The 20,624-nt window shown below is 47.4% G+C and overlaps 1 protein-coding gene and 1 pseudogene across 1 annotated transcript in view; both read left to right on the forward strand.

The window, feature by feature from the left end:
* Pacs1 (phosphofurin acidic cluster sorting protein 1) overlaps positions 1–8,156 on the forward strand; it is a 132,387-nt gene extending 124,231 nt beyond the window's left edge. The window contains exons 18-24 of the mRNA XM_052192898.1: positions 426–528; positions 919–961; positions 2,757–2,799; positions 3,008–3,143; positions 5,263–5,489; positions 6,621–6,740; positions 6,827–8,156. Coding sequence (XP_052048858.1) covers positions 426–528; positions 919–961; positions 2,757–2,799; positions 3,008–3,143; positions 5,263–5,489; positions 6,621–6,740; positions 6,827–6,942 — 788 coding nt within the window. The 3' untranslated portion in view covers positions 6,943–8,156. The remainder of the gene's footprint in view (positions 1–425; positions 529–918; positions 962–2,756; positions 2,800–3,007; positions 3,144–5,262; positions 5,490–6,620; positions 6,741–6,826) is intronic.
* Positions 8,157–8,817: 661 nt separating this feature from the next.
* On the forward strand, positions 8,818–10,422 carry LOC127692519 (heterogeneous nuclear ribonucleoprotein F-like; annotated as a pseudogene).
* Positions 10,423–20,624: the final 10,202 nt, after the last annotated feature.

A 20,624-nucleotide genomic window follows, 5' to 3' on the forward strand; every position in this document is an offset into this window, starting at 1 on the left:
TGTGCAGATCCCCTTTCTAGTTGATATTCATTAATGGAGGTGTACCCTGCATAGCCCTCTCCTCAGAATAGTTTCTGCATCTAAAAGTATGGAAGTGAAGGGACTGGTATGTGGGCCAGCTCTGCTTACAGAGATGACATAGGCAATAGAGAGTGCCACTGATCAATATCTTGTTGAGTGAGTGACACTGTACCAGGAGGTATTGCTGTACCACCCACTGGTGATGCTAGCTAGCATCAGAGTCCAGCTCAGATGAGAGAGGGCTGGGCTTTGGTTTATGATTCCTTTCATTCATGGCCAACAGGATTTTAGAGTCCTTTCTTCACTTCAGCTCCGAGGTCTTGGCTTGGGACTCAGGAGGGCCTCTCCGAGGGGCTATAGGGCTGCACACTGAAATAGACACATTCCTCCTGGCTTTTCTGTAGAGCTACTGGATGTGGTAGGTCGTGTGATGCAGTATGTCAATGGAGCTACCACAACACACCAGCTGCCTGTGGCTGAAGCCATGTTGACCTGCAGGCATAAATTGTAAGTCTCACATTAGATTTCTAAAAACAGATTGGTAGGTTAGAGAAACCTTGGATTCTTTCATTTTTCATATTTTCTTTTTCACCATTCCTTTTTCTGTCAAAGAGGCCCTAAAGGATGCACATGCCTCCATGCCTGGGCCTTCCCCTGCATAGGCATCAGTTATTGTCCTCACTGGTGACTGAAATCAGATGGCAAGTGTGAGCAGAGCTGTTTGCACAGCCTCTGTTCTGTGCTCCACTCTGTCCTCAGTGAGTGGCCACCCCGCAGTGTGACAGAAGTGGTAGCCTTGTGTTCTGGATCCCATTGGGCAGGGTACAGTGTGGGAAGCTTATTTCTCCAGCACTCGTGAAAGCCCACTAATTGTAAATCTCTCCTGTTTCCCAACAGCCCTGATGAAGACTCCTACCAGAAGTTTATCCCCTTCATTGGTGTATGTACTAGCTCCGTCTTCTGACCCCGCCTCCCAGCCTCCTTACTCCCTTTGTATAAGAAAATGCTATTTGTGGTGGCATACACAGTTAAATCCAGAACTCTAGAGACAGAGGCAGCAGGGTGTCTGTAGCTAAAGCTGGCCTTGAACTTGTGATCCTCCTGTCTCAGCTTCCTAAATGCTAGGCTTAAAGAGGGACATTCTTTCCCAAATCAATAACCACCTCAGATTAGTTACTGGGTTCTCCTGTTTATTGTACCAAGCCCTGAACTTGGGCCTTTGACTGCTGGAGCTTACTCTACAATGTGGCTTCTCCAGGCTCAGGGAGGAGGAAGTAGCCTCAGAAATAGTGAAACTTGGCATTGTCACATGTCCAAAACCAGCTCCCTCACAGGGATAACTTTGAGAAAGAGCCTTGAGTAAATTTATCTCAAAATAAAGCAAGATACTAATGAATGCCTTTGGGGTCAAGTATATTGGACTGTGGTGTTCTTCTCTTAGCAATGCCATGATCTCATGAGCCTTGAAATTCCAAAACAGCCAGAGCACTCTACAGAGGGCTGAAAACTGGTAATTGCATTCAAAAGGCTTTCTGATTTCCTTTCAGAGTTGACTTTTGTCTCCTATGATCTTGATGATCTCTCATAATCTTTACAGTGAAGAGCTAAGCAAACCAATGTTTTAACTGTACCTATCTTGAAAGGATGTGCTGAGTGATCTCATCTGGGGAGATGAGCAGGACTCCCCACCCCCCCCAGTCAGTCACTGCCTACTTAGGCTCTGGAATACTCCCATTACCTAGAATCCCAGCTGCCACACAGGCTGGCAGTGTAGCTACTTCCTTCATGGAACTAGGGGTATAAGAACACTCACTGTGCTCTCAGAGTAAGTGAGACATTAAAAAAAAGTTTCAGTAGCCATAGTTCCGTGACACAACACATACATCAGACCCTGGGCTCTACCCGCAGCATCTCAAAAGAAAAAGTAATTACCCACAAGACCTAGCAGCCTGCCAGCCTGCCAGAGGAGCTAGGGAGCTGATAGCTGTCTCCAGGAAGGCCCAGGGTGTCAACTGGACCCACCTTCCAGGTGCCACCTGAAAAGGGCACATGGCATTTGCTGTAGCAGACCCAGCCCAGCCCTTGGCCTCCAGTCCAACTATTCTGCTGGATGGGCTGGCTCAGGTACCAGGATACCGGACACAGAATACAGTAACCAAGTGTTTCTATAGCTATATTTTTTCTGGCCACTGGAGGGCACCTTCCATCTTCTCCAGAGTTCGTGAGACATACCCTCCAAGGGTCCTTCAGATTCCAGGAAAGTAGAAAGTAGAAAAGTTGTGGCTACACCTTGAGCAGTTCACTTGTCTTGACACAAAGCCTAGCCACCCTTGAGATATACTATTCCAAAGCCAATATGGCTTTAGAAGAAATGAGATCAGGATACTACCTTCAAAGTTGGCTCTGCCGTAGTCCCCAGAGAGGGGCTACCAAGTGTCATGGGCCTACCTCACAGGACTGGGCTTCTTTCCTTCAGTTTTATGGTTCCAAGGATGGAAACCAGAGCCTCTTTATATCACCAAACCTACAGAGTACTCCTTCTTTTTATTTTCTTTTTTTCATTTTTTTGGGGGGGATGCTTTTTTTTTTTAGGTTGTTTCAAATGTGTAAAGATTTTTTTAGTCATTGATAAAACACCATGTAGTTATGGTTGTACTGCTGGCCATGTATTGGTAATAGATGGATTGGGGCTTGCTGCCCTGACAGAGGACCTAACGAAAGTCCCATCTCTACAGGTTGTGAAAGTGGGCCTTGTTGAAGACTCACCCTCTACTGCAGGTAAACTAGAGTGCCTTTGCTTCTGAGTGAGGTCATCCTTCCCGCCCTCTGTGCTGTAATTGATGGAGTGTGCTCAAGGAAGCAGTTGAGTGGGAAGGTGTGGGTCATTCCTCTGAGAAGACCCTGGCCCACTGAACAGAAAGCACACCTCCTGCCACCAACAGGGCAAGGGGGACCCTCTGGCCAACTCTATTTGTCCCTTCAACAGGTGATGGGGACGATTCACCTGTGGTCAGCCTCACTGTGCCCTCCACATCACCACCCTCAAGCTCAGGCCTGAGCCGAGATGCCACAGCTACCCCTCCCTCATCCCCATCCATGAGCAGTGCCCTCGCCATCGTGGGGTAAGGTTCTTCCCCAGCCTGACTCCCTTCCTAGGCATGGTACACTGCACAGTACAGCCATACTGGGTGAGCGCTTAGGTAGAATTCAGAGACAGGTCACAAGGCGACTGAGACATTGAAAGGTTTAATGAAGTTTGATTCTTCTTGCTTTGTCTAGCCTTCATCACTGTAGGGTCAGCTGTGCCTGTCTTGACATCGTGGCTCTAGTGGGCTGTAAAGTATTGTTCAGTAGCTTCCTGTGGGACCTCCTAGGGCAGTGGTTCTCAACCTGTGAGTCGTGACCCCTTTCACAGGGGTTGCCTAAGACCATTAGGACACATAGATAATAGCCAGGCAGTGGTGGTACATGACTTTAATCCCAACACTTGAGAGGGAGAGGCAGGTAGATATCTGTAAGTTTGAGGCTAGCCAGGTCTACAGAGTGAGTTCCAGTATAGGCAGGGCTACACAGAGAAACCAGTCTCAAAAAAACCAACAAAAACAAAAAAACCACAGATATTTTTTTTTTCCAGACAGGGTTTCTCTGTGTATTCCTGGCTGTCCTGGAACTCACTCTGTAGACCTGGCTGGCCTCGAACTCAGAAATCTGCCCCCTCTGTCTCCCAAGTGCTGGAATTAAAGGCATGCACATGCCACCATTGCCCGGCTTGGATATTTATATTATAATTACTAATAGTAGCAAAATTACAGTTATGAAGTAGCAGCAAAAATAATGTTATGATTGTAGGTCACCACAACATAAGGAAATGTATTAAAGGATTACAGCATTAGGAAGGTTGAGAGTCGCTGTCCTAGAGATGCCTGATGACTATGCTCTGGCCTATGTGCACTGTGGTGACTTTAGCAGGTTACCAAGCTTTAGCTTCTGCTGTGTGTGCAGGTGATCTGGCCACCTCACAGGGATATTGTGAGACCTGAGTGGCAACAGTGTCAGTGTGGGACATGCTTCAAAGTGGCACCCTCGGAGTACCTACCTCGTGGGAGCCCTGGAGCTGTAGCAGCCAGCGGCTCAGGTCTAGGTTGGGCCTGCAGTGCTGAGATAGCAAATACCTTGGCACTGAGATTGCTGGGAGTGGTAGGAGGGAGAATGTTTCTTTAGAATCTCAGGCACCTAAAGTTCAGGGAGATGGTTTTCTGCCATCTGAGGGAGGGCTAGGGAACGGTGTCTTGAGGGTAGAAGAGGAAGACTCAGGCAAGAAAAGTTAGATGAAGCTAGGTATGGCCAGGCATAAAAAGCAGCGCCTGCCCTCTTCTGTCTTCACCATTCCCTCCTCACAGCTCAGGAAGGGAGCACTGCCAGTGGCTTTTCAGAAGTGCCCTTGACAGTATTGTGACTTCTGAGGAAGGCATGGGCCCTAGAGCTAGTGCCCAGACCTTCTCCTCCTTTAATTTCCTATCATGGTCTTCTACTGTCATGGAAGAGACAGTTTATAAATGTAGCCACATTCTGCCTCAGCAATCTCGTACTTTTAAGCTCGCAGGAAGCCTGTTTTCTCCTCTTTTTTTCATCCACTACATGAAAGGCTTCTATCCAGCTTGGATTTGAGGACTGGAACCAACCCCTACCTTGACCTCTTTTCTCATCCAATTTAAACTTGTTTTTAATGGAGCCACAAAAATGAGGCAGAAGGAAAAGTCAGATGACTTTCATAGCCTGGGTACCTATTGTGTCTGACGCCTCCTTTCAAGAAAACACTCCATTTTCCCCAGGAGCTAAAATTATCACTGAGCTAAAAGTGCCATACAAAAGCAAAGGTGCAGGGCAACATCCCCTGGGCTCCCAAGGCGCCCTTGAAGCCATGGTGCTGCTGTAGCCCTGCTTTTTCTCTCCAGCCAATTGCCTGCTTTGGGCCTGGGCTTGTTAGCTTGCATGTGTGCACTCTTTCACAATGCTTCTGCTCTTCCCTTGTTCTCTGAGTTCTGATTTCCTCGCTGTGACTCGGGCTTTTATCTTCTCCTGTCTTTGTTCTCAGACTCTGTCTGACTGGAGGAAGCAGAGCCAGCTGGCTAGCCTTTTTCTCTATTTCCTGCTCCCAGAAGCAGTCTTTCCCATCCCTCACTGGGCTCATGGTGTTAGGCACTGAAGCTAAAGCCTGCTGTTTCTATTCTACTTCTCCAGGAGCCCAAATAGCCCATATGGGGACGTGATTGGACTCCAGGTGGACTACTGGCTGGGCCACCCTGGGGAGCGAAGGAGAGAAGGTGATAAGAGGGACGCCAGCTCAAAGAACACCCTCAAGAGTGTCTTCCGCTCAGTGCAGGTTTCTCGCCTGCCACATGCAGGGGAAGCCCAGCTTTCTGGCACCATGGCAATGACTGTGGTCACCAAAGAGAAGAACAAGAAAGGTAGGCCAGGGAAGACACCAGACCAGCAGACCTCACTGGTCTCCCCTCCAAGCCCCCGTTCCAGGGCCTGGGCCAGAATCTCCTTCTAGATAAGATACATGTATTAGTATGTAGATCTTGAGGCTAGCCCAGGGCCCAGCAGGCAGGTCTACATCAGTTAGACAAGTCCACTGCCTTCAGGATGAGTACGGAATGGAGAGGATCACCTTCACATCCCTCTTTCAGGGATGGAAACCATTCCAGGGAAGTTTTAAGAGCAAAAGATATGACCACTTTTGAAAAATAAAGAGCTAAGCATAGCAGTATATATAATCCCAGCATTGGGGAGGCTGAGGCAGAAAATTACAAGTTTAAGGCCATGAGATCCTACCTCAAAATAATCACCCATACCCTAAAAAAGATAGGCAAATGCAGATAAAGGGGTAGATCATCGAAGGCAGAGTTGCAGAGTAGTTGTCAGTCCTGTTCTCCAAGAGAGTGAGACAAGATTCCTACCACCAGACCATTGCTTGGGTAACCATTTGGAACACTGTAGCTTCAGATGTGTACCTGCAGCATATGTCCTTTGTGACCCCAAATCTGCCACTACAGGAGCTCCCAGGAAGCTATGCCTCTTCCTGAGTGTGCCTCTCCCCTTCAAAGTTCTCCCAGGGCCTGAACCAGGCCTGCAGCCTAGTCCACCACTGGCATAGGGACCTGCCATCAGCTTAGCAGGAGCCCTAACCTATCTCACCTCCTTCCCAGAGTAAATAGAGCCAGCTTGGGTTATGTGGATCCCACATCTGGGGCAGAGGTAGTGCAAACATCTGCCACTTTTATCACTCAGCCACTGCTTTGGTGACCCAGACAGAGAGGCATCCCTGCCCCAAGGTGCCCAGACACTCCCCCTAGAAGAGACTTTGGAGACCATCTGGCCCCAGAGCTTCACTGTACAGATGAAGAGGGGCCCAGGCATCCTAGGCAAAATGGCCCAGGATTTTAAATTTCCTCCTGGTCAGGGCCAGGAAGCATGGGGAACAAATTACCTCCCCAGCCCCAGCAAGAACGATGCAGATGGGGCTGGAAGTGGGGGGAGTGGGGGGGTATGATGGCTGTTTCCCAACTCTCTTGTGTTTTGTGCTGGCTTTACAGTGCCCACTATCTTCCTGAGCAAGAAACCCCGGGAAAAGGAGGTGGATTCTAAGAGCCAGGTTATCGAGGGCATCAGCCGCCTCATCTGTTCTGCAAAGCAGCAGCAAACCATGCTGAGAGGTGCGATGGTCGCAGGGTGCAGGAGGGGCACATCCTCCATGAGGGGTGTTAGCTAACCCTTGACCTTCCTCTTCTTGTCACCCCAGTGTCCATTGATGGAGTGGAGTGGAGTGACATCAAGTTCTTCCAGCTGGCAGCCCAGTGGCCCACTCATGTCAAGCACTTTCCAGTGGGACTCTTCAGTGGCAGCAAGACCACCTGAGGCCCTGCCTCCCAGCCACTCCCTCTTGGCACTGCCACCCAGCCTCACCACCTGCGGGCAGGGGAAGGCCAGCAAGCCCCAGCCCAGCCTCCCTTTCCCAGCACTGGGGTTTGTCTCCACGCCCAGTCCTGAAGGACACTGCCACTGGAGATACAGCCCTCCCCTCTCACTGCCCAGCCCATCTCTGGACTACCCTCCCTCCTGTCCCAGGCCCAGAGCTGGGTGGTCCTGCCTCTGGTGCCCATAATCCCTGAAATTGAATAATCTGGGCCTTCCTTCACTTCACTCACCCCTTGAGCACTGGTACCCTTTCTGGAAATGAAACACCTGGAGTGGTACACAGTGAGACAACCCAGCATCCTACAGAGCCTGGCCACCAGGCTCTGCCTTTCCAAGGCTCCGTTGCCTGTTGTACTCCCCCTGCCTTCCTCCAGCAGGGCTGGGGCTCCTCCCATTCCTGTGACCTCATCTGCCTCACAGCTTCCCAGTAGGGGAATGAGGGTGGCACCTGGGCATCCTGGTGGTTCTGGGATTGAAGAGGCCTTCCCAGTCTCACATGCATGATCTCCTGACACCTCAAGTTGCTTGGATGTCCTGTGTTTTGTGTGTTTTTAGTTGTTTGGATAACTTGTCCTGTGCACAGGTCCTTGAAACTCCTCCCTCTGCCTCCCAGCCTCCCACCTAACATTGCTCTGTGGCTTCATGAGGTAGGAGACAGCAAACCACCCTCTGCCCCTTAACATGCACACATTATCTGTGACTCTTATCCAGTCATACTGTCTCCCTTTTCCTGTGTCAGCTTGCCTCCCCGTCCCTGCTCTGTCCGTCATGTCAGGGCAGCAGAAAGAGGCCCATCTCCACCAAGTCTCCCTCCAGCAGCCTCCTTCCCTCTCAGCCATGGATGGGTCCCAGACCTACCTCAGCCTCCTCATCAGTATCTTATGAGAGGCTAAGGACAAGGGACAGAGCTGGCCCAGCCCCATGGCCTCTGGCACCTCCGAGCTTCTCTTTGCCCTCTCACTGCTTCCTAGCAGTGTGGCACGGAACTGCACTTGGAACATAGTTTTGTCATTTTTCACATCCAAGACTCTTAAGCCCTTCCCACTGCCCAGCCCTACTGTCCAGAGTGTCTCCTGGGCCTGAGAATAAGCGGGGTGGGAAGACTGGGGCCATGTTGGGTTTTTTTCATTCAATAAAATGGTGATTTCCTACCACCTGCCTTGGGCTCCTGCCCCTCACTCTGTCACTACAATCATCCACCCTCAGCAGAAGTGACTCCCCTCAGAATAAGCCAGAGGCACAGGTAGAAAGGAGTATACTTCTATGTTCCTCTATTGTGGAAACAGGCTTGAAGGTGGCTGCCCAGAATGAAGCGAGCAGAAGGGTTCAGATCCTCTATTTCCCCAGAACCCACCATCTTCAAACTTGCCTCCCAAGTCAGGGCCATGTTCCTCCTTCTGAGTCCAGGTGGTCTTTGCGTTGGTGGTTAAAACCTGGATCACCGCCACCTTACTTCCTTCCAGCTCCGTCTTTCTAAAGGTTGAGAACAAAAAGATGCACCTGGACTTTCCCCAGAGCCCTCTGCATTAGGGTGTCAGGTGGAATTGGGGCTCATACGCCATGTTCCTTATTGAAAATAGAAGTCACTTCCGTTTTCCTCCCATGGAAAAGTTATCTTCCATTAAGTATTAACTACAGAAGGCATCTTCTGTAGTGGTTCTTTAAGGGTATGGCTATATAGCTCTACTTGGCCTGGGATTTGTTTTTGTTTTATTTATTTATTTATTTATTTATTTATTTATTTATTTATTTTGGTTTTTTGGATTTGTTTTTTTCTAGACAGGGTTTCTCTGTATAGCCCTGGCTGTCCTGGAACTCACGCTGTAGACCAGGCTGGCCTCGAACTCAGAAATCTGCCTGCCTCTGCCTCCCAGAGTGCTGGGATTACAGGCATGCACCACCACCGCCCGGCTGGGACTTGTTATATAGATCCACTTGCCTCTTGTTTCCTGGGTGCCGGGACTAAAGCTACAAAAACTTGCCCAAGTTTGTGTGACATCAGCCCTGTGAAGTGTCCATGTTACTGGGCCCTGAGGGAGGTGAAGGCTATGTGGTCAAACTCGGTGGCTTACCCTGGTCCTGCCCAGTTGAGGATATACAGAACTTCCTCTCCAACTGCACAATTCATGATGGGGCCGCAAGTGTTTATTTCATTTATACTAGAGAAGGCAGGCAGAGTGGTGAGGCTTTTGTTGAACTTGAATCTGATGATATAAAACTGGCTCTGAAAAAAGACAGGGAAAGCATGGGACACCAGAATATTGAGGTGTCCTGGTCACACAGAACCAAGGGATTGGGTGTTGAAGCACAGTGGTTCAAACAGCGCCGACAGTGCCAGTAATGGTTTTGTGAGGCTTCAGGGGTTCTTATTTGGATGCACAAACAAAAACATTGTTCAGTTCTTCTCAAGGTTGGAAATTGTGCCAAATGGGATCACACTACCTGTGGACCCAGAAAGCAAGAGACAGGAAGCCTTCATTCACTTTGCCTCTCAAGAGTGAGCTGAGAAAGCTTTAGGGAAGCACAAGGAGAGAATGGAGCACAGGTATACTGAAGTGTTCAAGAGCAGTCAGGAGGAAGTTAGGTCATACTCAGATCCACCTCTTAAGTTTATGTCTGTGCAGAGGCCTGGGCCTTACGACAGGCTTGGCACAGCCTGGAGGTACATTGGCATTGTGAAGCAGGCAGGCCTGGATAGGATGAGGTCTGGTGCCTATAGTGCTGCTGGCTATGGGGACTATGAAGACTACAGTGGCCTCAGTGATGGCTATGGCCTCACCACTGACCTGTTTGGGAGAGACTTCAGCTCTTGTCTCTCAGGAATGTATGACACAGATATGGAGACATCAAGTTCACAGTGCAGAGCACCACCGGCCACTGCGTCCACATGAGAGGCTGCCCTACAGAGCAACGGAGAACGACATTTACAACTTCTCTCCACTCAACCCTGTGAGAGTTCATATTGAGAATGGTCCTGATGGAAGAGTGACAGGAGAGGCTGATGTTGAGTTTGCTACTCATGAAGAGGCAGTGGTAGCTATGTCCAAGGACAGGGCCAACATGCAGCACAGATGCATAGAATTCTACCTAAATTCAACAACGGACTATCAATGAGGCTTATAGCAGCCAGGTGATGCAGGGCACAGGAGTGTCAGCTGCCCAGGCAACTTACAGTGGCCTGGAGAGCCAGTTGGTGAGTGGCTGTTATTGGACCGGCTGCCGCGGTCAGAAGAGCATGGACGGATATAATTAATATTGTAGGAACATTTGAGTTATTTCAATCAGAATTTCACAAACAGCCAATAAGCAGTCAAGAGCAGTTTATAACTCTAGAGGAAGTTGGGGGACCCACTTTGCACTTTGCACGATGAGTTTGTAAAATCTGGATTAAAAAGATTACCTCTTAAAAAAAAAAAAAAAAAAAAAAACCTGGACCCATCTGTTGAGTTTATTTTCCTGTTGGTCCTTGACCTGAAATGGGAAACAGTCATAGCCAGTGTCCTAGTTTTGCTTCCTATTGCTATGATGAGACACCATGACAACAGCAACTTAAGAAAGAAAAGGTTTATTTGGCTCACCATTCCAGGTTCCAATGGTGGCATTTAGGGGAAAATCAAGGCTACAGGAACTTGAAGCAGCTATAGTCACACAGACCTGTAGTCAGAGTAGAAGGCTCTGAATGAATTCAGGAACACGTTCAAGTGCTTGGCTCTTTCAGTGCAGGACTCATCCCACAAAATGATGCTATCCATGGTGGTCTTCCCACAAGCCAACCTAATCTAGACAGTCCCCTCTAGGCGATTCTAGATTGTGTGATGGTGACATTTAAAACTAGCCACCACTACCAGTGTCCTGGGTGCAGACTTCCCTACACTCCCAGTGACCTAGACACAGAGCCACCCTAGCCATGCCTGAGATGGATCAGGGCAGACTTTAGTTAACTTCAGATGGACTCCCTATAGTGTGTGCCTAGAAGCCCAGTTCTGAAAAATCCAGAACCCATCCAGCTGAATGACAAGCTAGGCGAATGGTAATGTCACTTTAACTCTGGAGAACCAGAAGCCAGTGAGTGCTGGGAAAGGGCACCAGAGAAGATTGGTGAGACCACAGTGGGGAAAGCACTTTGCCATGCAAATGTGACGAACTGGATCTGATCCCTGGAACCCACCAAAAGTGGAAGGTGAGACCTGACCTCCACAGAGCTCTGAGAACTAGGAAGACCCGTGAGCAGAATCCATCAACAAAGCTGCTGTCACTTCACTTTGCTCTGTTCATTTCAGGCTGTTTTCCTTATAGACCAAGCAGAAATTTACTGGGTATGTTTGGTTTAAATTAGTAATCACTTTCCCCCCACCCACCCTTAATCTGCTCAGGCAAGGTCCACTCTCTTCCTGCCTTTCTCCCTGGCCCTCCCTCAGCAGGGTTCTTGCCTATACCTCCTCTTCCCCATCCTGGACCCTGAATGCATTCACTGAGGTCCAGTGACCTTTCCTGCCCCATCTTATGAAGGACCTTCAAGAATCAACAAGCTCAGCCCTGAGGGTCTTACAAATAGTCATAGCTGCTCTTACAGTCAGAGACTAAAGTTCTACAACAGCCCTTTATCAGATCAGCCGCAGAAGATACTTGATGCTCATCATTTTTTATAGGCCATGGAGGAACAAGGTAGAGTGACTTCGGAGCCAAGAGGAGGAACAAATGTGTGCAGATACAACAGTGCTGGCTTAGGCCTTGAGACAGCTCTGCCAATCACGGATGAAGCATACAGTCCCCGGGTTATCAGAAACATCATCTAAGCACTGGGTGCATTCTGATGTGAGGGTAGAAGCCCTATCTAGCCCTCACCAACTTGACACTGGCTTTTTGTTGTTTTGTTGTTGTTGTTGTTGTTAATGTCTATGAGTATATATTGTAGCTGTCTCGAGATATACCAGAAAGTGGCATCCAATCCCATTAAAGAATTACAGATGGTTGTGAACCACCATGTGGTTGCTGGGAAATGAACTCAGGACCTCTGGAAGAACAGTCAGTGCTCTTAACCACTGAGCCATCTCTCCAGCCCCACGCTGGCTTTCATTACATTTAAAGGGGAGTGTGCAGCCCAGTCATGGAGACCAGAAAACTACCTTGCAGGAGTTGTTTTTCTTCTTACACCATGGGATCATCAGGCTTGGCAGCAAGCCCCTTAAGCAGATCAACAGCCTGACTTGTTTTTTGGTTTTTTTTTTTTTTTTTTAATATATGAGTGCACTATCTACAAGTATGTCTACATGCCAGAAGAGAGTATCAGTACTCATAGTTGGTTATGAGCCACATGTGGTTGCTGGGACTTGAACTCAAGACCTCTGGAAGAGCAGACAGTGCTTTTAACCCCTGAGCCATCTCTTCAGCCCCCAACTTTTATTTTTAATCTCAGAAAAATTGCAGAGCTAGTATAGGGTGGTTGCTTAGCCTGCCCTATTACCCCTACTGCAAACATGTTCTATTTGCATAATTCATCATTATTAATCCATTTCTGAATTTTATTCCTATTTCCTTTATTCCCCTCTGATACATCGTGTCCATTCGAGAAGCCACACTATAAGTAGTTTTTGTTTCCTTGGCTTTGTCGGAGTTGTGACATTGCCTCCAATTTTGTATCTATTTTTTATGACCCTAACTTTTGTTTGTTTTTTGAGACAGGGTTACTCTGTGTGTAGCCCTGGCTGTCCTAGAACTCACTCTGTATACTAGGCTAGCCTCAAATTCAGGGGTCTACCTGCCTCCCAAGTGCTGGGACTAAAGGTGTGCACCACCACTGCCCAGCAACCCTAACATTTTTTTTGTTGGGCTGTTGATGCTTTTGTGGTACTGGGGATAGAACCCAAGATCCTGTATATACTGAGCAAGTGTCCTTCTACTGAGCAGCATTAACAAACTTTTCTAAATATTTACTTTTATTATTTTTAATTATGTGTTTGTATGAATGTATGCCACATGTGTGGATACCCATGGAGGCCAGAAGAGAGCATCAGATCTCCTACAGATGGAGTTACAGCCAGCTGTGAGCCACTCAGCTGGGTGCTCAGAAGTGAACTCAAGTCCTACAAAAGCAGTAAGCATTCTTAGCCTCGGAGGCAGCTCTCTGTTTCCAGTATCCCCAGTCTTAGCCTTGGGAGTTTGGAGGAATACAAGTTAAATATTTTGTGTATTCTCCCTCAGTTGGAGTTTGTCCTGACTAGTTTTATGTCGACATGAGTAGAGTCATTTGGGAAGAGGGGCACTCAACTGAGAAACTGGCTCCACATGATTTGGCTGCTAGCAAGACTGTAGGGCATTTTCTTGGTGATGTGGGAGAGCCCAGCCTGGGCAGGTCGTCCTGGATAAACTGTGCTGAGCAAGCTACTAGAAGTAAGCCAGTGAGCAGTACTTCCCCAATGGCTCTGAATCTGTTTCTGCTTCCAGGTTCCCGCCATAGTTTCTGATAGGACTTCCCTGGATGATGGACTATAAGCTATAAGGTGAAACAACCCCATTTTACTTTTGGACATATCTTAGCAATAGAATCCATAACTAATATGAGATCTGTCTGATGTGTTTTCTTAAGGCTAGATTAGAAGAAGGGCATCAGGTGTGCAGTGCTATGACTTTCCAAAGCACGGGTTGTCCATGTGCTGCTGTTTCTGACAGTGACCTGCTCCGTGACTCAGGCAGTCTGCAGGATTCCTCCCTGTAAATCTGTGTGCACAAACCCTCTCCACGCTGTCTCCGAGTAGAGTAATTAGGGGCAGGTGGGTTTCATTTGTTTTGTTTTTTATGATTTATGTGTAAGAGTATCTTGTCTGCATTATGTGTATGCACCATGTTTGTGCCTGGTGCCTGCAGAGGCTAGAAGAGGGCATTGAGTCCTCTGGAACTGGAGTTACAGATCAGATGGTTATAAACCACTATTAGGGACTGAACCCTGATTCTGTGTATGTACAAACACCAAACACTCTTAACTGCTAAGTAAACTTTCAGCTCCTGACGGTTTTGTTTGCTTATTTGGGTGGGTATGTTATTTTTTGTATGCATGTGTGTGTGTGTGTCTGCTTGTGGACACTCATAAGCAATGACACACAAGTAGAGGCAGAACTTGTAGAAATCTGTTCTCTCCTTCCACATTATGGGTCCCAGGAGATGGGTCATCAGGCTTTTACCTGATGGCAGCTGCTGTTACCAGTTGAGCCCCATTTTCATCTCATCTGCCCCATTTTAATACTTGCCCCAATTTAGTATAGTATGTATGTGTGTGTATGTGTGTATGTGTGCGCGTGTATTTTAGAGAGGTGATTCATGTAGCCTTGGTTGGCCTGGAACTCACTATGCAGACCAGATTGGCCTAGAACTCAAAGGATCTGCCTGCTTTTGTCTCCTGAGTGCTGGGATTACAGATACGTGCCATATCACCTGACTCCACTTTTAAATGATTTTTAATTACGTGTAGGTGTGTGTATCCTCTTCATATGAATATGTGCATGTAAGTGTAGTTACCTGCAAAGACTACAGGCATCAGATCCCATAACTGCTGAGCCATCTCTCTACCACCAACACCCCCATTTTAATTTCATTTTTTGCTTTTTGAGACAGTGTCTAACTATGTAGCCCAACCTAGCCTTGGATTCATGATCCTCCTGCCTCAGCCACTGGAACACCAGGATTGTAGACCTGTGCCACCACAACCAGCCTGACTGTTTGAAAATATTTACTTCATCTCCCAACTGCTGTGTCCAAGAACAGAGCATTAGCAGCTGTCCTGTCACCCACATACCCTCCCAAGGCAAGTGCTTTACATGTAACTTAGCTTGTTGGGTCCTCGGAGAAGTTATCTATGACATCGTTGTGCTTGCTGCCTTCTCTACATGAGGTCACAAATCTTCACTCCTAGCATTAGACTCACTAGATCAACCACTAGGTTGATAACCTAGATCCTACAAACATCTCAGCCCTCACCTGGCCAAAGCAAGGTTCTAATCCTCTTATCTTCCCAGTCTTGGTAGCCAGCACCAACATACAACCTGTATTCAAGCTTGCCAGAAACTGAACCCATTTATGTTGGACTTGTATTGTTTTACCTTTTTTTTTTTTTAATTAGGGAGGGAACAAGTGGGAGTAGACCTGGTTGGAATGGGAAACTAGTGTGATTGAGGTTCATTGTGTGAAATTCCCAAATAATTAAAGTATTATGTTAAAAAAAAAAAACAACAAAACAGTTCAGTCAAAGGGTACTGTAACACTTTAGAAATGACATTCAAGGGCAGTGATATGGTTGAGCAGATAAAGGCAATTGCTACCATTTTGAATTCAGTCCCTGGGTAGAAGGAGAGAACAGACTATTGAAAGTTGTCCCTTGGAACTGGAGAGATGGCTCAGTGGTTAAGATCACTGACTGCTCTTCCAGAGATCCTGAGTTCAATTCCCAGCAACCACATGGTGGCTCACAACCATCTGTAATGGGAGTATGGTGGTACACACCTTTAATCCTAGCGCTGGAGAGGCAGATCAGCCTAGTTTACACATGAGTTCCAGGATAGCTAGGGCTACACAGAGAAAGAGAAACTCTGAGGGGAGGGGACACTGTCTGAAAAAAAGAAATGCTATAGTGACGATGTGTACTGTGGGAAGGGTGGAGAACAATTTCACGGCAGAATAAGCAGGGTGGGCGTTGGAAAGTCAGGCTGATGCCCAGGGAAGATGTACACACCTGAAAGCCCCTACTCAGGGAAATGGGAGGAGCACACGTGTAAAGCCAGCCTGGGATACACAGACTCTCAAAGTAGGAGTGCAGTGGGGAGGGAGGGAGGGAGAAAGGATATCAGTAGGGCTGACGGGAAAAGCCTGAGGACAGGACTGGCCATCTGCCCTACATGAGCAGATGGTAAGACATCCCTGCAGGAGATGGGAATGAGATGACACAGACGTGGATGCTACGCCATTCTGAGTGGAAGAGGGGCACAGAGGTCTGACTAGAGCTGGGATCCTGGCCATCTCCCCGCATGTGAGAGCTGAGGAGAGGAGGGACACAGGCTCCTGTCAGCACCAGCCTCTGCAGCACTTGCTTCTGACTGGGTTCACCTTTCTCTTTGCCACCAATCTTCAGTCCTGTGTTTTCTCTCCAACACTAAACAAAGACTGTCCTATATTTTACATTTTTTTCTCCCTGCCTCCCTCCCTAGCACAAGGTCTGTCAAATCATAAGCTTGCCTGTGTTGATAACAATAAAAGTGAGGAACAGTGAGTGTTTTGTAAGAGGCTTACTGTGAATGCTCTCTGCTCTCTCAGTGCTTTCCAAGATCCAACAAGGCAGGTGTTAGGAAGCCATCAGATGAAGAACTGGGTAGAGACAACAGAGCATTGGAAAACACTGCCATCCAGCAGACAGAGATGTGGCTCTGACGCTAGTGGAGTCTGACCTGCGTTTCCTCTAATTTTGTTATTCATGTGCGTGGGTGCTTGGCCTGCATGTATATCTGTGTTCCACATGCATGCGGTATGCTCAGAGACCAGAAGAGGACATTGAATTCTCTGTAACTGGATTTACAGAGAGTTATGAACTGCCTTGTAGGTGCTGGGAACCAAACCTGGGTTCTAAGCAAGAGCTTTTGAGCCCTCTTAACTGAGAACCATCTCTCCAGCCCCTGTGTTCCAATCTTGAGCAAGGTAGGAGCCCTTCCAGCCTGACTGGGAATTCACAGAAAGGATAGAAGCAGATTTGTGGCTGCCAGAGAGAAACTGGAGGCCTTTCCTGAGAGTTCTGGGTAGCTACTCAGTTGTAGAAAAAGCAGACACTTAGAAATGTCCATAGAGCCAGGCGGTGGTGGCACATGCCTGTAATCCCAGCACTCTGGGAGGCAGAGGCAGGTGGATTTCTGAGTTTGAGGCCAGCCTAGTCTACAGAATGAGTTATAGGACAGCCAGGGCTACACAGAGAAACCCTGTCTCAGGAAAAAAAAAAAAGGAAGAAGAAAAGAAAAGAAATGTCCATAGAAGGGGAAACAAATTTTTTTTAAGTAGTTGCCAATCTTGAGCACTTATGGTTGAATCCACAGAAATTTCAAATGGCAAAGGAAAAGAAGAAAGTTGCCAGAGGAAAAAGAAGAATGTGACAAAGTGACAAATGTGACTTCAGTGGGATAGGAGATGAGCATCAGAGTGGTTTGCAAAGAGAACACAATAATATTAAAATATAGTTGGGGTTGGAGAGCACTGGCTGTTCCTCTAGAGGACCTGGGTTCAATTCCCAACACCCACAAGGCAGCTCAGCACTGTAACTCTGGTTCCAGAAGACCCATCACCCACTCCTGGTCTCTTTGGGTGCTCTGTGCACATGGTTTATAAATATATATGCAGGCAAAACACCCATACATTAATTTTTTTTAAGTAGCAATAACAATGTCCATAGACTTGGGGATGGTGGGTGACCTGTTGAACATCACAGAAGCTGAACCTCCTTCCTTTCTTCTCCATTTACCAAGTATCAGCAGCATCCTGGCAAGAAGCCAGCAGCTGGAAGTGGAGGGACACAGGGCCTAGCAGGACAGAGCGACAGTCTGTCCCTCAGGGAGCACAGTGTAATCCTCAGAGACCAGATAACAAGACAAGTGGCTGAAAGGGTTGAACACAGACAAGGTTAAGCACAGAAAACAAGATAAAGAGAACAATCAAAAAAAGGTCCAGGACATGGGAGGCAGGGCCAGCTGCCTATGAAAAGCACAAAAGAAACCACTAAAGAGAGGCACAACAGCCTCTGCTAAAACCAACAAAAGCCACAAAGCAAGAGTGTACATTGTTCCATATTTACCTGGGACAAGGTGATAAAAGGAATGAGTGCCTTTGTTAAGTAGAGAGAAAAGCAGAAGGAACAGAGGTGGTAGGTGGGTACTTACACCTACAAAAGCATAGAGAGAATGCATAGAGGCAGCAGGCATCTCTGTCTGGGGGCCCTACTGCAGGTAATATGCACATTTGTGCCACCACATCAGCAATGGCATGCCACGTAGCTTCCTCACACGCTCTCAGTGACAAACTATTTGGACCTGAGATGCAGAGGGAAGAACTGCTCATGGGGAGCCTTAGCTGCCTGAGAACAAAAGGATAAAATGTTCCCTTTGACAGGTGGGGGTGCACATGCCTGTAATCCCAGCACTTTAAGGAGGCAGAGGCAGGCAGATCTCTGTAAATTCGAGGCCAGTCTGGTCTACAAAGTGAGTTCCAGGACAGCCAGTCAGAGCTATACTGGCAGAGAAACCCTGTCTCAAAAAACAAGAACGCTCCCCGTCCCCCAAAAAATAGACCACGCTGGCCTTGAACTCACAGATCCAAGTCTCTTGTGCTGGGATGAAAGGCGTATACTACCACTCCTTGGGAGATATTTGAAATGTAATAAAAAAACATCACTGATAGAAGCAGCAAAAGATCAAGGAGTACCTGGTGGGCTCTTGAAGAAATGTGATAATTTAGTGACTTATTAAACCAGCGGCCAAAGTTAGACTGACCCAGGGCTTCATGAGTAGAAAGATTGTATTTTTGTGTATTTGTTATGTGGAGTATTGAACCTAGGTCTTCATGGGCTAGGAGTGCTTCCACTGATACGGTACAGGTGCACATATCCCTAGCCCCGCCACTTGGTTACTATACAGTTCACTTACTCTGGATAATCGGTCCTAGAATGCCATGACGTTTGCAGCAGCATCTGGATTGTCAGAAGGGGAAGGGTCAGGGGAAGACAATAGCACTCGGTGAAAGACACAGGGCAGCCTAGGAAAGGAGAGACACGAGCTGTGAGTTCATGAAGAAGGCACTTTAGTATAATTTAAATAAAAAGTAACCTTTTAAACTAGGGATATAGCTCAGTCTGTAGAGTGCTTGCCTAGCACACATGAAGCCTTGGGTTTGGTCTCCAGTAAGTCCTAAAGTTGGACATAGTAGTAATTTCAGCACATGGGTCATAATGGCAGGCAGAAACTCAAGGTTACCCTTGGCTACATAGCAAATTTGAGGCCAACCTGGACTACCCGAGACCCTGTCTCAGGGTGGGGTGAGGGGACTTTCTAATTTCTTCTTTCTAGTTTATTAGGAGAGTGAGCACCCTGTTAAGCTAAGAGTACAGGACAATCTCTCTGTGAAAGATGGCAAATGCTGAACCTTGTCCTCTGAGTCTGAGTCTAGCCCCTTATTCAAGATAAACCCCAGGTCCCTGAGATGCCTATATAAGTTCTCACTGTGTGGCTTTTGTCCCTGGAGTGGAGGTGGTAATCTTCGCCATCACCTGCTAGATTTGTCAACCAAGAGGTTGGCTGAGGGTGGTGCTGGCCCCTTGTTACAGAAAATGAGACCAAATGAAGGTTTGGAAGGACTGGCCAAGGGCAAGTGTATCTTTCTGACTTTTTTTTTCCTTTCATATTTTTAAAAAAAGATGTATTTATTTATTTATTATATGTAAATACACTGTAGCTGTCTTCAGACACTCCAGAAGAGGGAGTCAGATCTCATTACAGATGGTTGTGAGCCAGCCACCATGTGGTTGCTAGGATTTGAACTCAGAGCCTTTAGAAGAGCAGTCAGTGCTCTTAACCATTGAACCATCTCTCCAGCCCCTGATTTATTTTTTATGTGTATGCAAGTATTTATGTATACCACATGAGTTCCTAGTGCCTGCTGAAATCAGAAGGTGGTATCAAGGCCCTGGAAATGGTAAAGATAGTTGTGACCCACATGAGTGCTAGGAATGAGCCTCAAGTCTTCAGCAAGAGAAACAAATGCTCTTTTTTTTTTAATATTACTTATTTATTTTTATTTATATGAGTACACTGAAGCTGTCTTCAGACACACACCTGAAGAATGCATCAGATCCCATTACAGATGGTTGTGAGCCACCATGTGGTTGCTGGGAATTGAACTCAGGACCTCTGGAAGAGCAGTCGGTGCTCTTAACCACTGAGCCATCTCTCCAGCCCGAAACAAATGCTCTTAACCACTGAGTTATCCTTCCAGCAATTCCCTCCCCTTCCCCCCACTTTTTGTAAGGTAGCATCTACTGAGTTCTACCATATTCTCTATCTTGAGCTACCTCAGGCCCCAACCAGCAGGTGATGACCTACATTCTAGAAGGCAAAACAAGAAAAATGTTAGAGAGGCTGATGTTGTAGCCAGCATCAAGTGGGTGTGGGTTAGAGATTGGAAGAGTACTTCAGAATCTAGTGGGCTAGGGATCAAAGAGGTTGTCCTAGTTAGGGTTAGTATTGCTGTGTGGAAACACAGTGGCCAAAAGGGTTTTTCTGGCGCACTCTTCATCCAGTGAAGGAAGTCAGGGCAGGAACCCAAAGAGGACAGAACCTAGAGGAAGGAGCTGATGCAGAGCCCATGAAGGAGCTCTGCGTATGGGCTTGCTCAGAACTGCTGTCTGGGTCTCACCTACACTGGCCTGGGTCCTCCCACAACAATCGTTAAGAAAATGTTCTACACAGTTTCCTGAAGCTTGATCTTACAGAAGCATTTTCTCAGTTGAGATTCCCATCTCTCCAAGTTGACATAAAACTAACTAGCGCAGTGGTCTTTCCTTCCGAATTGGTGACTATTAATCTGAGGCCCCTAATAACACCACC

This window comes from Apodemus sylvaticus, chromosome 1, assembly GCF_947179515.1.
Source record: "Apodemus sylvaticus chromosome 1, mApoSyl1.1, whole genome shotgun sequence".
Taxonomy (NCBI): Eukaryota; Metazoa; Chordata; class Mammalia; order Rodentia; family Muridae; genus Apodemus; species Apodemus sylvaticus.